The sequence below is a fragment of the Mobula birostris genome, chromosome 3 (assembly GCF_030028105.1).
Source record: "Mobula birostris isolate sMobBir1 chromosome 3, sMobBir1.hap1, whole genome shotgun sequence".
Taxonomy (NCBI): Eukaryota; Metazoa; Chordata; class Chondrichthyes; order Myliobatiformes; family Myliobatidae; genus Mobula; species Mobula birostris.
Window position 1 is genome coordinate 189,162,363 of NC_092372.1, and position 17,811 is coordinate 189,180,173.

Genomic DNA, 17,811 nt, shown 5'->3' on the forward strand with positions numbered 1-17,811 from the left:
AATCACACACATTTTCAGTGTCTCAAGTTCAATTTCCTTGTAATACAGGTTACACTGAGGCATTTAGTTGTGTGCATTGTCCTTTGGCACCAGATGGCTTCATAATGGAAAAGACCAAAAGCTTAATACTGTGTCTTGTACATGAGGATCTTTAAATGTTCACTCTTTATTAACTATAGTTTTGGCTCTCAGGGAAGTTATCATACGTCATGAAGCATTCCAGTACAGCATCATGCCCTCGTGTAAAAACTGGTAAACATCAGGTTTCATTTGCGATGCAATAAAGACAACATGCTGGAACTCAACAATGCCACAGTAAACAATAGCAAGATACTTCTCTTCATATCTTCCGCTGATTGAGCTTCTGATCTTGGTACATAATTAAGGAAGGTACCATTCAGTCATTGGTTCTTCCCCAAAGTGAATTAAGAGGGTTATCATCTAGATAATGATTCTTTTTATCACTCCCTTCACCCACATGGCATCCATGGGACGATTGTAGAAAACAAAGGCAACTATGGAAGAATTAATACTTTAAGGACAAGTTATCCACGTGCAATGATAAGAATAATATCTTTAATCACTAATATTATCTAAGGTAATCTGTATACACAGTACATAAATAGCTTAGAAACTGGCCAGTCAGTCTTAACCTAGGATTGGCAATATACATAATACTTACTTGAGATCAGCATGATTTTTTTTTATCTATTGTTTTAGCATGTTAGTGCTTTCAGACCTTAAGATATAGCTGAGAAAACTCGGTCGTCACTTAGTCCAGGCTACTGTGGAAACTATGTTATCCCAGCCCTTTTCTTTTGCCGGGTAACCTTGTTAATTAAAACAGAAGGCAAAAAATAAAGGATATAAATAGAATGATAAATGAGGTTTTCTGTTTGCATTGTGGACGACTTACCTTTCTCATAACCAAACAACATTTGCCTCCATTTGTAACCGTACTGAGAACAGAAAAGATCATTATATCTGCAGTGCATCTGAGAGTTTGGAGACACCAAGAGATTGCAGATGCTGAAATCTGGAACAAATGCTCTAACAGTTTGTTTTCTTTACATTTGAGAATTTACTTGGGAAAAATACTATGAAAAATATGTCAGCAAATTATAGTCAGATTTTGTTAAAGATTCACAATGGACCTTTAGGTTTCAAAATGAGAAATAATATGACATTTATAATTTCTTTGCCTGGGCTCAGAACAATTTTTAATTTCACTGGAAATTTATCATAAATCCCAAGGATTTGTTTACGATGTGAATGATAAAACTTTGTTAACTGAAGTCTGAGACTGAAAAAAGCTATTGTTTCACAAAGCTTGCATGCATATTGAACTGTGCAGAAGACTTGAAGTAGGATGATGCAGTGAATTGGAATGGCTGTAAAGTTGGCAGATGAAATTTTATGCAGAGAGATAAGAAGGGTTACATTTTGTTAGGAAGAATGAGAAAGGGGCAAGATAAACTAGCAGGCACAATTCTGAAAGAAACAGAAGAACAGATAAATTAGAGATGTGGGCACAGTTCATTGAAAGTAACAGAGATTAACATTGTAGAGTAACAAAAGTAACATTGAAAGTAACAGAGAATTCATTGAAAGTAACAGAAAGTAACGAACCGGGTCAGGTCACAGATCTCTCAGTGGGTGAGCATCTGGGGGATAGTGACCACCGCTCCCTGGCCTCTAACGTTATCATGGAAAAGGATAGAATCAGAGAAGACAGGAAAATTTTTAATTGGGGAAGGGAAAATTATGAGGCTATAAGGCTAGAATTTGTGGGTGTGAATTGGGATGATTTTTTTGCAGGGAAATGTACTATGGACATGTGGTCGATGTTTAGGGATCTCTTGCAGGATGTTAGGGATAAATTTGTCCCGGTGAGGAAGATGAAGAATGGTAGGGTGAAGGAACCATGGGTGACAAGTGAGGTGGAGAATCTAGTCAGGTGGAAGAAGGCAGCATACATGAGGTTTAGGAAGCAAGGATCAGATGGGTCTATTGAGGAATATGGGGTAGCAAGAAAGGAGCTTATAAAGGGGCTGAGGAGAGCAAGAAGGGGGCATGAGAAGGCCGTGGTGAGTAGGGTAAAGGAAAACCCCAAGGAATTCTTCAATCATGTGAAGAACAAAAGGATGACAAGAGTGAAGATAGGACCGATCAGAGATAAAGGTGGGAAGATGTGCCTGGAGGGTATGGAAGTGAGCGAGATCCTCAATGAATACTTCTCTTCAGTATTCACTAATGAGAGGGAACTTGATGATAGTGAGGACAATATGAGTGAGGTTGATGTTCTGGAGCATGTTGATGCTAAGGGAGAAGAGATGTTGTTAAAATATATTAGGACGGATACGTCCCCGGGGCCTAACAGAATATTCCCCAGGCTGCTCCACGAGGCGAGGGAAGAGATTGCTGAGCCTCTGGCTAGGATCTTTATGTCGTCGTTGTCCACGGGAATGGTACCAGAGGACTGGAGGGAGACGAATGTTGTCCCCTTTTTCAAAAAAGGTAATAAGGTTAGTCCGGGTAATTATAGACCAGTAAACCTTACGTCTGTGGTGGGAAAGCTGTTGGAAAAGATTCTCAGAGTTAGGATCTATGGGCATTTAGAGAATCATGGCCTGATCAGGAACAGTCAGAATGGCTTTGTGAAGGGTAGATCGTGTCTAACAAGCCTAATAGAGATCTTTGAGGAGGTGACCAGGCATATAGATGAGGGTAGTGCAGTGGATGTGATCTATATGGATTTTAGTAAGGCATTTGACAAGGTTCCACACGGTAGGCTTATTCAGAAGTCAGAAGGCATGGGATCCAGGGAAGTTTGGCCAAGTGGATTCAGAATTGGCTTGCCTGCAGAAGGCAGAGGGTTGTGATGGAGGGAGTACATTTGGATTGCAGGATTGTGACTAGTGGTGTCCCACAAGGATCAGTTCTGGGACCTCTACTTTTCGTGATTTTTATTAACAACCTGGATGTTGGGCTAGAAGGGTGGGTTGGCAAGTTTGCAGATGACTCAAAGGTTGGTGGTGTTGTGGATAATATAGAGGATTGTCAAAGATTGCAGAGAGACATTGATAGGATGCAGAAGTGGGCTGAGAAGTGGCGGATGGAGTTCAACCCAGTGTGAGGTGGTACACTTTGGAAGGACAAACTCCAAGGCAGAGTACAATGTAAATGGCAGGATACTTGGAAGTGTGGAGAAACAGAGGGATCTGGGAGTACATGTTCACAAAACCCTGAAAGTTCCTCACAGGTAGATAGGGTAGTTAAGAAAGCCTATGGAGTGTTAGCTTTCATCAGTCAAGAGATAGAGTTTAAGAGTTGCGGGGTAATGATGCAGCTCTATAAAACTCTGGTTAGGCCACACTTGGAGTACTGTGTCCAGTTCTGGTCGCCTCACTATAGGAAAGATGTGGAAGCATCGGAAAGGGTACAGAGGAGATTTACCAGGATGCTGCCTGGTTTAGAGAGTATGCATTATGATCAGAGATTAAGGGAGCTAGGGCTTTACTCTCTGGAAAGAAGAAGGATGAGAGGAGACATGATAATAAGAGGAATAGATAGGGTGGACAGCCAGTGCCTCTTCCCCAGGGCACCACTGCTCAATACAAGAGGACATGGCTTTAAGGTAAGGGGTGGGAAGTTCAAGGGGGATATTAGAGGAAGGTTTTTTACTCAGAGAGTGGTTGGTGCGTGGAATGCACTGCCTGCGTCAATGGTGGAGGCAGATACACTAGTGAAATTTAAGAGACTACTGGACAGGTATATGGAAGAATTTAAGGTGAGGGGTTATATGGGAGGCAGGGTTTAAGAGTCAGCACAACACTGTGGGCCGAAGGGCCTGTACTGTGCTGTACTGTTCTATGTTCTTTGAGAAGGTTGGAAAAAGTAGTTGAAAAACAGCAAAGCTGCAAGAGCAATGAAATTGTGATGAAGCTCTTTAAAAACTGCTTTGGGTACAGTTGAAGTGCTGTGTTAGTTCTAAGCACACACATTAGGAAAGTTGTAAAGGCTTTAGGGACGTGATGGGAGAGACTTCAGAAAATTATTCTGGGGATTAATGAGATAAGTAGACACGGGAGAAGGTTGTTATAGTTTCACAAGAACAGAGGACATTACAAGAAGATAATATGATAGTATTAGAAATCATGCTGGGAAAAGCAAACTCTGGAATGTTTTATTTAGGAAGTGATAGAAGGGCAATTGAAGCATCGTGATTCGATGTGGTAGTTCAATATGGATTTATGAAAGGAAATCATATGTGATAAAATGATTTTTTTATTGTTGTAGATAGAGTAAATAAGTGTTGATGAACTTTCTAGAAGGTGCCACATAAAAGATCATAAGCAAAAGTCAGGTTCTGATATTGGGGAAACGTAGTGATGTGGATTCACAATTTCATAACAAATACAGAGTAAGATTAGAGATACAAGAGAGAGCAGATGCTGGAACATGGATCAAGAAACAAACTGCTGGAAGAACTGAGCGGGTCATTTTGTGGAGTGAAATGGACAGTTGACATTTCCTGTTGAGGCTCTTGGTCTGCACAGAGTAAGATTATTCATTTTTGGGTAGGCAGGCTGTTGATAGTGGTGTGCTGCCAGGAATGGTGTCGTGGACCCCCATATTCACAATGAGTATCAGTGAGTCATATGAGGAGATGAATATGTATCCAGAGCTGCTGATGATATAAAGTTGGGTGGTATTGTGCACCATGAGGAGGATGCAGAGAAGCTTTAAGATTAAGTGAATAAGAAGAGACACAGCAAATTGTATATAATGTGGAAAAGTGTGATAGGATCCACTTCAGTAAAACAAATGTAAAAAGGCAGAATATTTTTAAATGATGAGAGATTGAACAGAGCTTTTCAAAAGATGTGGGTGTCCTTGTACGTGAATGACTGAAAAGTGACATGGAGTAATTGTGAACAATTATGAATGTAAATAGTATGTTGACCTTAGTTACAGAGGAATATTGAGGACAAAGTTTGAGAAAAATTTATAGGGTCATAAGAACTGTCTCTACCTGACTTAATATGTTCCATAATTTGTCCTGATGTCCCGGCATACCCTGAAGCAGTCATCAGGATTTACTTTTTCTCTTTTAATGTCATAAATACCTCTGTATAAAGTCCTCACTCAACTATCTCCTTGTATGTCCTTTGCTCTTCTGCAAGTTCATCTGGGCTTATCCTCAAGGGATCAGCCTTGTGATTCTCCTCTGCACTACCTTTAGGGACTAATTATTTCTTTAAATATTCATAAAATGTTCCTTCTAATTGAAATGAATCAGAATGACAAAATGCCATTCTGTGTCCTACATGAGCTGGGTATGAAAAAGAAGTGATTGAGGAGACTCGATAAGCCTGTGATTGCCAGTTAGTGTAGGTGGGTTAGTAATTGTTGGATTAACAGTAGATGGGGGTGGCGGCACCTAAATTCAAAAAACTGAGGATGGACTTCATAAAGTTTCCCTTGAGGTTATGCAGAAACGTGCCTCACTGATACACTGGAAATGACTCCTGTAGGATGGGTCACTGTAATATTAATGAAAATTCTAGAAATGGTTTCCTATATCATTGGATGCAATTATGCGTGTCCAGGACCTTCTGAGTGTAACACATCAGGAGAATCTGGAATGGGGATTATGCATTTTGAAAATTGTGCTTTGTGTCCCTGACTTTCCTTTACATTTATCTTTCTTAGGAATGATTTGCTTTCCTCACGATAGTCCGATGCATTTCTACTTAAGAGTTTGCAATCTCACTTCCAATTTTATAATCATTTCCCTTGTTTCAGGTTCCCTCATGGAGTAAAATCCATTGAATGCTTGATCCTATATGATCAAACCCTTGTACTATTTAAACCTTGGCACAGTCTCCTAGTCTCAAAGGAAATGAGCTGAGTTCACAGATCCTACCTTCATGATATAATCTCCCAAACCCTGGGGCTGTTTGGGTGAACCTGCCTGAGACCTTTGCCTGAAACAGCTCCAGATAGTCAATGCACAACTTTCTGATATACTCTTCTCCTCAGTATACCAGTATCTCTGTGATAAAACACTTCTTTCCAAGAAACTAAATTGCTTTTAGTACCTTTGCCCAACCTTTAAGAACATATGAATTAGGAGCAGCAACAGAAGGTCATTCAGCCTTCAAACCTGCTCCACATTTAAGAAGTTCAGGGCCAAGCTGACTGTCACCCCAACTCTGCAACGGATAATCATTTTCCTCTCTCTGTCTTGAAATATTAAAAGACTCAAATTCCATAAATATTTTCCAAAGACTCATTATGAGGAAAGGCAATTACATCATCGTCTGAAATTAACCTTCTGTTCCAAATTGTCCTACAAGGGTAAACACCCACTTCACATCCACCCTGTCCAGACCCTTCAGAAACTTACATGTTTCAATCAAGTTCTTTCTCACTCTACCAAACTTCAGCAAATACAGTCCAGCCTGTTCATCCTTTTCTAATAAGATAACACATCCTTACTCAGAGGGCATTTCACTTTCAGTGATTTATGTGGACAGCTGAAATTAACTCGTAGCTGAATGTTTGAACGTGATGTCCTATAGTCAGAGATTAGTGGTAAGGAATGTGCCATAATGCATGTAAAACAAAATCAACATGCTCAGAGCAGAAAAGCCCACTGTCTTGTACTGCTGTACTGTACATCTTGACTCAGAATCTCCACAGGACTCACCTGACTTACGATGTTAGTTTTTAACTTAACTTCTTCTGGAGCTTTGTCAGTCTTCTACTGAAGTCATGGCAATACATCAGAATGACATGGAAATTTCCCACACCCATCTTTATTCTATATTTTCTTTTCTTGTAGGTGGATGACTCTGTATTTCACAGCTATTATTGCCTTTGTGAGGTAAACTCCTTTCTCAATCTTTATCTTCCATTTCATTTTTTAAAATTTCATAATGATATATTGTAGCATTGTTTATATATCTTCTCTTACCAGTCATTCTCCCATGAAATAAAGCTTGCAAATAGATTAATCTAGAGCCAGGTTTAATATGTGGAAAGCAGAGAACCCTGAAAATGCAGATAAATAGAACATTGAAGCTGGCAGGAAGGATGCCAAAACCCTTGAGAAGGAACAGGTATGTTCTAGAATGCTTCAGGGATGTGGCACCTCATTTACTTTGGAGCACTGAATTTGAGTTGTTCTCAAAAACACAAGAGTTCATGCGGATTCTGGAAATCCAGAGCAAAGTAGACAAAATGCCGGGGGGTATTCAGCAGGTTATTGAATCAGCAGTCGATTTCTCAGGCCAAGACCTGATGAAGGGTCTCAGCCTGAAATATCAACTGTTCAGTCCTCTCCATAGATGCTGCCTGGCTTGCAGTTTTCCTCCAGCATTATGTGGGTATTCCTGGGCTACTCTCTATAGAGCAGGGAAGGCTGAGTGCAGTTCTGGTACAGGGTTTTGCAGTTTTTTTTTATAAAGTAAGGAAGAAAGCTATTGGCAGTGTAGAAACATTGGTTAACCACAGACTGAGGTTTGTTACTTAAGATGATAAGTGGAAGAACTAGATATGAGAAGAATTTTTGTTTTGTTTCTGATAAACTGGTTTGTCATCAGATTTGGCTGCTGAAGTTAATGTAGAATATGAAGCTTACATGAAACAGAAATAAATAAAATTCCAGACCAAACGTCATCAACTTATTGCTGGCAAGTTTCTAAAAACTGACATATGCAATTGATATATCTTAAATTTCTTCCTCTTGTTTTGCACTCAATGATCCACAATCTCGAGTGAGTAAAACTTATATCTGAGTATGTTGGTAAAGGGGGAATTACAATTTGGGACATATAAATTGCTACTCAAATTCCAAATCAATGCATTGTGTATCACATCCTAAACTACTCTAATCCCTAATTTTCAGTTCCAGTCTTGGTGGTGTCATTAAGTAAATCAATCCTTTCACAGTAGACCTAAGAAGGGAAGGGAAAAACACAGGCAGAAAAGATGAAGAATTATTGGCATTGCTGAACCATACTACTTATAACCAAAATTTGTCTACACTTGTTGGAAAGCTACACAGGAAAATCCTAATCTTCTGCTGGAAATGCAACATGTTAAACACATCTACTAAATGAATCGTGCACATTCAATCCTGCTCTGACTCCTGATCTGACTATAAGTTATACCTTGCCTGCCGAAGATTAGGCTGGGTTTGCAATGGAATGTTGAACCCTCTTATAATGGAGTGAAGCTAGGAAGGAGAACATTATCCACTTTCAAACAAGCATGATTGGAATTTGGCGAGCAACATGATTGACTGAGATACAATTGCAGAACTATGAAAGTGGATCAGTAACAATGGTGCAGCACAATGCATACAAGAAATGAAACATTGCTTCACTCGGAGTGAAGAGAAATCTTCGTATAAGAAGCTGATACAGGAATAAAATAATGTACTAGTATCTGCAGAATGTGGATCCTTGAGAAAGGAAGTATAGGACATTGTGGATTATGGAATTCTGCAATATAACCGAAGATGCCAAAATACTCAATAGGTCAAGCAGCTTCTGTGGAGAGAAAGCACTTTATACTTCAGGTTGATGACCTTTCATCAGATCATAAATGTGCATGTTACAAATGGTTTCTTCTCAAACTGTTATTTCTCTGCTGTTTTACTGAATAAAGCATTCACTCAATCTAACAGCTGGACATGCATGGAAATTCAAATGTATAGCACAAACTGAAAATTGCCTCTTTAGCTGATATCACACTTACTTTTTCAAAAGTTCTTTCACAAAAATACTTTTAAGATACAGAGAAGAAGGATGCTGTCCTGGAGTCAAACTTGCAATTCTTTTCCCTTTACAGGATTGAAACAGCTCATCAAAGGATAGATTATACTGGCATCAAATGAGGACCAATTGAGCCTTAATGAAGTGAATGCATTAAGCATAGAATAAGGAATGCACCCACAGGACCAGTTCTGTGTATCTCTTATGTTATTCTTACTCCTCTCACTTGTCTCAGTCAAGCATAATACCATACACAACACCAGACCCAAATAAAGGGGAGTACTGCATGCCCAGTGTGTTAACATTGCTTTCTCTTCCTCTTCTGTTTCTCCAGACATGCCACCAGGAAAAACGACAGCTCCTAGATCCTTTCAAGAAGCCAGCACCTCACAACAACTTGCGTAACTCATTCCACTTGTCACAAACACAGGTACAACCACCCACGGGGTTCATATAATCAAAGTAGCTAGAGCAATAGATTGAAAAGGAGCAGCAGGAGCCTTTTTCTTGGAGTTCACCTCATGTCCTGCCTTAGCTGGCTGTGAAGAGGAGGATGACAAAAAAAATTGCTGACCAAACACTGAGGTATGCGGGAATCATTTTCATCCATTCAAATGGGAAGTTTATTTCCATGCTATTTCCAGAAGTGTTCACCTTTCTCACTGGCCATTCCAGTCACACCATCAAAACTTATACCTCTGTAGCACCAATGTCTCCACTAGGCTTAAGTATTCTCTGAGGCTTAAGAAATGATGTGACAAGGAACTCCATTAGCACAGAACAAGTAACTTGACTTTATTAAAAACATTAATATTAATATACATCATATGTTCACTTGTACAACAAAACACAATGCTGCGTAGTATTTTTGAGTCATGCTGCTCCTGGAATTACTGATAAAACATCAATGTTTCTTTGCTGTTTATTCAATAGAGCATGGTGTTACCTTCCTCAAGACAATACCAAGCAGACAAGTAAAGGGAAGAGGGCCACTGGGAAAGGTCACTGAGATGTTTCTTATTTGGAGACGGCAAGGGTAACAAGGTGATCAGAACACAGGAGAATGAGCATATTCAAAGGGTTAGATGCTGATGGTAGGAAACATTGAGACATCTGAACAAGAGACCTTCTTTGACTGTTCAGTTGTCCAATGAGATCATGGCTGATCTTTGACTTTATTCCTCAAACTTGCCCTTTGCCCATATTCTTTAATACCTTTTGTTAAGAAAACTCTCACTAATCTCAAATTGAAAAACAGCACTTAATTATAGTTCAACTGTTTATCAGCTTGAAGAGAGTTTCAAATAATTTTTTTCACAGTGAAACATTTTCTTCCTGAAAGGTCTGGGTCTAATTGTTTATTCTCCTCTTATACTAATCTTCCTGGTCAGCAGGAGTTGTTTCTCATGAAACGGACAGGGAAAAGAAAGCAGAGAGAAAAGAAAGTACAAGGAAAAGAAAGAACAAGGCCTCTGAGAGGAGAGAGAGAGGGGAACAGCACTGGAAAATAAATTACAGAGCAAGAAACATGAAAATTTGAAATCTATTTTCACTTTCATTTTGATCATCAAAGATAGTTTAATAAAATGAAAAGCCTTTAAGAGATCAATTTCCATCTTTTACTCGTGACATTTTAAGAGTTTGTACAGGCCTTCCTGAGGTAACGAATGGATTCCATTTTTCAGATGCCCATACCTCATTTTTGCATGTAAGTTGTAAAATGGATAAAAAAGACTCAATATGCCTCCATTGTACTCTAATGAAAGACAACAAAAGCACATAAGATTGAAAGGAAGGAACAAATTCCAAAAGTGGTGAGAGTTCTGCCATTTGTAGGGACTAATATATGTATGTAAGTATAATAATATTATAGGAGCTTGTTCACATGTAGGAGTGTTCATAAGTCTAGTGTTCGTAACCCAGAATGGCCTGCGTTTAGTTTCAAGACATATGTCAGTACTAATGAACCTGATTCTGATTCTGATCAATGAAATTAACTGAAGGAAGGGTATCTGCAGCTCTTTATTCTTTACTTGATTTTGTTTAGTAATTTCATGTAATTCCGTGGACTGAAGATTGAAGATCACCTCCTTCGTGCCCAAGTTATATTATCTTGCATCAAATAGAACTTTGCTAGCCTCACAGCCTTGGCATTTAGCAGGATTATCCTGTAAGCAAATTACTATAAATAACTTGTATAGCCTTTTTGAGAGACGTTGATTAGCAGTAATAGAACTGTAGTTTTGGGAGTGTTCATATGTTCCGCAAGATTTTGTACATTTTCTAGGTGAGCCATTGTCCATGGTTCAACTAACATCCATTACCTTCCACAGCCATCGACATCACTTTGTCTCAAGTGTTCTGTTCAGATTGAATTGAAATATAGCAAAAAAATTAGCCATTAAACACTGGAAAACAGAACTATATCTGTATGCTTGATGGCATCACTTGCTCTTTGAAAGCCATTTGTTACATGAGACCGCCATCATTCTGCTTCTGGAAAGTGTCTGGTTCAGATGCACCTTACAGTAGAAATTAGTAGACTGACGGACCTTAGATTGACTACAGCGTACAAAACAATAATGTTGAAGCTTATGACAGTTCAGCTGCACAGCAGTTAAAACAATTGCTTGAAAATATGCTATTTCAATTCTAACCTTAGTCTTTGTCTGCTTATCCAAATTTGCTTTGGTCACTGCAATTCTGACGAACCAAATACTTATAATTAAACTTTTGTACCTAACTCCTAATGAAATTTAATGGAGGATGTCTGATGCTGAAGACTAGTTTAAACAATCAAACTGAGTTCCAGCTCCAGAATTAGTTTCTTCAGCTCTGAGTCACACTCATAAAAGCTATTTTTAGTTATTAATAAACGTTTGACAAGGATTTAACAAAGCCCTAATAGCTAAAGGATGACCAACAAATTATCTGCAAAAGAGCAAAGTGAACACTTTATTTTCCTTTTTTTCAGGTTGACACTGAAGAGTCTGGAAATGCTCCCAGAGAAGCCACGAACATGAAAACACAAACTGTTGCTTCTTATTTCAGGGTAGGCAAAATAATCTTTGCATTTGTCATTACTTTTGAGCCTATATTTAAGACCCTTACTCTTTCACTGAATGCGCAAGTAGATGTATACACCTTTACTGATGCTGCTCTTGAACCAGGAACATCTTTCTCTAGATGTTGCTACTGTTGCTTCTAGTGAGTGAAGTGTGGACAATGTATGGGGAAACATGGGTATGAATCTGCAGCCCAACACAATATCTCAAACACCTCCTTTCCATTTTCCACTTCAGTTATTTCCATTTCATTAGCCATATGTGGTTTTACTTGCCCAGCTCTCTCAGTTCTTCCCATCACCACTGAATTAGATCTATGTTACTGACTGATCTCAACAGTATCACAATGATTCTGTATACTTGATAGGTGAAATATTGTCCATCGTCCGGTTTCATACAACCTCTAAGCTGATATTAATGTTTCTGTTTGAGTTGTTGGTTTTTTTAACAGGTATGAAAGATAATTCAGCATCCCTGATTTAGGATGCGTGCGTTTGTTTGCTTTTCCTTTGACCCATTTTTTGGATATTTTTTCTACTCCTTGGATCCAACCTTTGAATTAATAACCTGCACAATAAAAGGCAGATAACCCATTCCATTACATTACATCTCCTCTTAAAGCTGCAGGAGGTAGGCTTTGTTATAAGTTTTCAAAGGCTTCCTGCAAATGCATACAGGAGTTACCTTCAAGAAATTATAAAATCAAACCATTGTGAGAGCATAAATCTAAAATAAAACAGATATTAGTCTGCAGGTCAAGCAGTTGTGAAGAATCCCACATGGTGCCTGAGTATGCCAGAGAAGTAAGGCTGGACCGTTGTAACCAAAATCCATGGGTGGAAAATAGAGATGAGAGTGTCACGAAGTGCCAGTTACACATGACATTTATATGCATACGTCTCTCATCCATGCCTGATGTCTGACTGGCAGGAATTAAGAACTCTGTTGTGAAATGTTGTTCTGTCTCATGACCCTCACCACTACCTGAAAATAGTGACTATATGCAGCAAAATATTCTGCCTTGCAAAAACATTGATTTGCACTAATGACTCAAAAATATTAGGTAATTGAAATGCATTTGTACAGTTATTCCTACCTTTTAAAGTGAACTTATCAGATTTTGTTTCTAGTGTCTGAGATTTAATACGGGGAGACAATACTGCCTTCATCCAGTGACTACTGACACACAAACTGTAACAGTGTTGCACCAAAGTCACCAGTCTTTGATCGTTTATGTATAACATTATAAAACCTGGATTCCTTTGGTTCTGCTGGTCTGAGTTTCGGATCATCTCTAACTACTCATTCCTGATTCACCATCTCCGTGCCTAATTGATGTTAATTGGTATAATCAGGCAGATGCACTGAGAACTCTCAAGCTATCTTCATATGGCAGACATCTGGTGTCGAGAGCTTACTGTTCTGCCAGCATAAAATTTCACTCTACCCAGAAAATCACACTTTTTTCTACCACTTAACTGTGGTTATTTAAAGATGTGGAATATTAATCATTAAAAATCAGCTTCCAATAACAAAGTTGTGAATGGCAAGACAGGAGGCATCACTCTGAGCGGGTGTTTCATGCATCTTGTACTTGTAGATAGCAAGGTTAAAAGGGTGTCCACCACCTGAAACATTCACACCCACCACCTCTTCTTCTTTCAACATTTTAAGTGACCATTTCATGATCTAATCTTCCATCCCCACCAATTCACCCCGCTTTCCTGTCAACATCAAATACAGAGTTCTCCTTGTCCCTGCCTTCTGTCTCACTAGTCTCGTCATTCAATGAATGCTCTGTAATTTCTGTCATCTTACTAAGTTTCCACTACCAGAAAATATCCACCCAAGCCTCCCCACTTTCCTCTTTCAGCGTTCCAAAGGGACCATTCCCTTCGCATCTTCTTGTTCCAATCTTACATCCCCATCAAATACTTCCTTTAAGTTTCTCCTGTTATTGTCAGAGCTGGACAGTTTTGAGATAAGGACGTCCAGCGAACTTTCCACTGTTGCTGCTGGTTCTACAGGACATTTACAGTGTTCACATTTGTTTCAGATTTGTCACACCTGTTGTCTTATGGCCCTCAAATTTCCAGTGTCGTTTTAAATGTCATCATTTATTTATTAATCAGAATGCAATAGCATAGCATTACCTGGACATCCTTGGTCTTCATTCTTTCACAGACATTCCCTTTCTTCTCTGTGTCCTTACTCCTCTGGAGATTCCAACCACAGCCAAGGTCACAGCACAAGAGAACAGGAGCAAGGGTTCAAGAACGATAGTGGTATGAGCTTCAATAATGAGAGCAAGAGACAGGTGTTTCTTCAGCATTGATGGGAATCCAGTATGATGTTAGATTAGATTAGATTATGAGGACACACAGTCCTCTTTTATTGTCATTTAGTAATGCATGCATTAAGAAATGATATAATATTCCCCTGGTGTGATATCACAGAAACACAGGACAGACCAAGACTGAAAAACTAACAAAAACCACATAATTATAACATATAGTTACAACAGTGCAACAATACCATAACTTGATGAAGAACAGGCTGCGGGCACAGTAAAAAAAAGTTCAAAGTCTCTCGAAAGTCCCACATCTCACGCGGACAGGAGAAGGAAGAAAACTGTCCCTGCCATGCCCGACCACAGTCTGACTCTGAGTCGTCCAAAAACTTCGAGCCTCCGACCAGCCCTCCGACACCGAGTACTGAGCTCTATCTCTGCCGAACGCTTCAACCCCAGCCTCAGTCGCCAGCAGCAGGCAAAGCCGGGGATTTTCGAGCCTTCCCTCCGGAGATTCTCGATCACACAGTGGCAGCGAACCTGGCATTTCAGAAGTTTCTCCAGATGTTCCTCTGTGCTTCTCACGTCTGATATATGGTTATGGTCAAGGATGTCAAGGTCAGGGATATCTTTGAATAGTTGTGAGTCATTCTGAAGGGACAGATCACAGATAAAAAGAGATATGAGGTCCTATAACCTGAATTTAGGGATCTGATTAACAGATAACCTCGCCTTGACACTGACAATCAGCGCTGGTTCACCTCAAGGATGCATGCTTGGTCCACTGCTCTACTATCTCTCTACCCATGACTGTGTAGTTAGGCATAGCCCAAGCACCACTTAACAATCTGCCTCTGACACAACCATTGTTGGCAGAATTTCAGATGATGATAAGGAGGCATACAGGAGTGAGATAGATCAGCTGGCTGAGTGGTGTCACAACAACGCTCATTGCGGCCAGAAAGTTCTATTTTAACTTCATCAGTCTACAGGACTTGTTTCCAAAATGCATTGTTTAGAATTTAACTGATGAAGTTAAGCTAGAACTTTTTGGCCACAATGAGCCAAAATGTTTGGAGAAAAAAGGGTACAGAATTTCATGAAAAGAACCCCTCTCCAACTGTTAAACACGGGGGTGGATCGATCATGCTTTGGGCTTGTGTTGCAGCCAGTGGCACAGGGAATATTTACTGGTAAAGGGAAGAATGAATTCAATTAAATTCCAGCAAATTCTGGGAGCCAACATCCCACTGTCTGTAAAACAGCTGAAGATGAAAAGAGGATGGCTTCTACAACAGGATAGTGATCCTAAACACACCTCAATATCCACAAATGACTACCTCAAGAGGCGCAAGCTGAAGGTTTTGCCATGGTCCTCACAGTCCCCTGACCTAAACATCATCAAGAATCTGTGGATAGACCTCAAAAGAGCAGTGCATGAAAGACGACCCAAGAATCTCACAGAACTAGAAGCCTTTTGCAAGGAAGAATGGGCGAAAATCCCCCAAACAAGAATTGAAAGACTCTTAGCTGGCTATAGAAAGCGTTTACAAGCTGTGATACTTGCCAAAGGGGGTGTTACTAAGTACTGACATGCAGGGTGCCCAACTTTTGCTTTGGGCCCTTTTCCTTTTTTGTTATTTTGAAACTGTAAAAGATGGAAATAAAATTTTTCTTGCTCAAAATATTAAAGAAATGTATCATCTTTGACTTCACGCCTTTTGGAAATCACGTCATCTTTTACTCACTTAGCTATTCACAGTAACAAAAATTTTGTCCGGGGGTGCCCAAACTTTTGCATACCACTGTATATGTATATACACGCATGCGCGCGCGCGCACACACACACACACGCACGTGCACACATACTCATATATACGTAGAGTTTTTTTTAAATGTTTATGTTCTGCTGCTACAAAACAGGAAACTTCATGATGTATGCCAGTGATATTTAACCTGATTCGATTCAGATTAAAAAGGATTTAATCTCTAAATTACTTCCAGTGCAATGTGTGAGTAGATGAAAGGTAGCTGAAGAGATGATACAGGAGGGTATGCTTTGGATTTCAAGATTACTGGGACAGGAACATAGAGTCTGTGCAGACTGGACAGTTGAATGTGTGTATGTGTCTCGATCTATATGTCTATGTGTACGGTGTGGGGGAAGGGGGTGGTACAGGTATATAGTTTTTCTGATACTGTTGAGGAAAGTTTAAACTAGTCTTGCACAGAGAATGTACTGTATGTGGCACAAAGCAGTATAGCAAGAGGTGAGAAACATCCAAATATACGTATAAGGTAAAGTTAAACAGTTCAGTAGGCAGAGCAAGCATAGCTTTGGTAAGGCATATAGGAAGAATGTAAGGGGATGCTGCAGCTGGTAAGACACATTCACTGAGAGCAGTGCCTAGCACATGGGCATTCAGCATTACTGGAAGATGTTCAGGATCAGCAATTCAACATTCCAAGGTATAAAAAAGATATAAAAGAAGAAATGATGTTGCAATATTAATCAAAAACTCCTTTTCTCCAATAAGAAGCGGGAACATCCAAATGACATAATTAGAGACAAGAAAATAGGAACATCGACTTTATTCAGGGTTCACTACAACCTTCAAACAATCAATGAGAGACAGCAGGGCAGATAAGTTTGTAAATCACGGCAAGCTGTGAAAGTAATAATGTAACAGTGTTAGATGAATCTCACATGAGAGCAATTAAAGGGAAAAATATCTGTAGTACAGGTTTAATCTGGATTTGGAAGGACAAGAATTATTCATGGATGGTCAGCATGGTTTTGCTATAGAAATCCTGTCCAACTAAATTCATTAAACTTCTCGAAGAGTCGGTGAAGTTTTGATGAAGATAGGGCAGTTGATGTAGTCAACATGGACCTCAGTAAGGCCTAGACCAAAATTCGATACTTGTTTTCTCATTTTTATGGTTCTGGAGAAGGGTAGAAGGGCTACTGACTTGAAACATTAACTTTGTTCCTCTCGCCATCGTTAGTCCTGGTTATTTCCAGCATTTTTTGTTTTTCCTCAGCATGGATGCATTTAGTCACTCTATCTTCCAAAAATGTTATAAAAATTCCCTATTCTGCTGAGTATTTCAGACATTTTACATTTTATAAGTTATATAGTTATAATAATTCTTCAGTTGCTTAATTGCACTTTTGAATTATTTTCCAAGAAGAAATGCTTGAGCCATGTTGATGCCTTACCTTGCTAATTACATACCTATTCATATTATGTCTGTTGTTAGTTTGTCACATGGCCTAGATTTGTAAACAAAATATTGAGTGAGGGTTTGGGACGATAATCAAAATTAAGTTCACAGATGTACTTACAAAATTACGGAAAGACTCACAAGTCCCAATAGGTTTGCCAGATCAAATTATTGTAGCGCAGTTTTTATGAGGGAAAGAATTCACATGCTTTGTACACCTAAAGTAAATCATCATTGCTGCTAACTGCACTTTAGTGTACAGTAGTCAAAGTGCTGAAACATTGCAGTGTTGGTTATGCCAGATCAATGTTCCACTGGGGTCTCAAACTAACCTTTTGTTTTCACCTATCAAAGGATTAGGATTAGGGCCTCCTTTGGGCATTTCAGAAATTGCTTGTCAGTTTTTGCTGGTGTCCTGACTCATGATTATAGAACTACAGAA

General features: G+C 39.3%; 1 protein-coding gene across 1 annotated transcript in view; it reads left to right on the forward strand.

The window, feature by feature from the left end:
• Positions 1–17,811, forward strand: part of myo3a (myosin IIIA) — a 391,513-nt gene that overhangs the window by 245,821 nt on the left and 127,881 nt on the right. The window contains exons 23-24 of the mRNA XM_072254428.1: positions 10,805–10,827; positions 11,761–11,838. Coding sequence (XP_072110529.1) covers positions 10,805–10,827; positions 11,761–11,838 — 101 coding nt within the window. The remainder of the gene's footprint in view (positions 1–10,804; positions 10,828–11,760; positions 11,839–17,811) is intronic.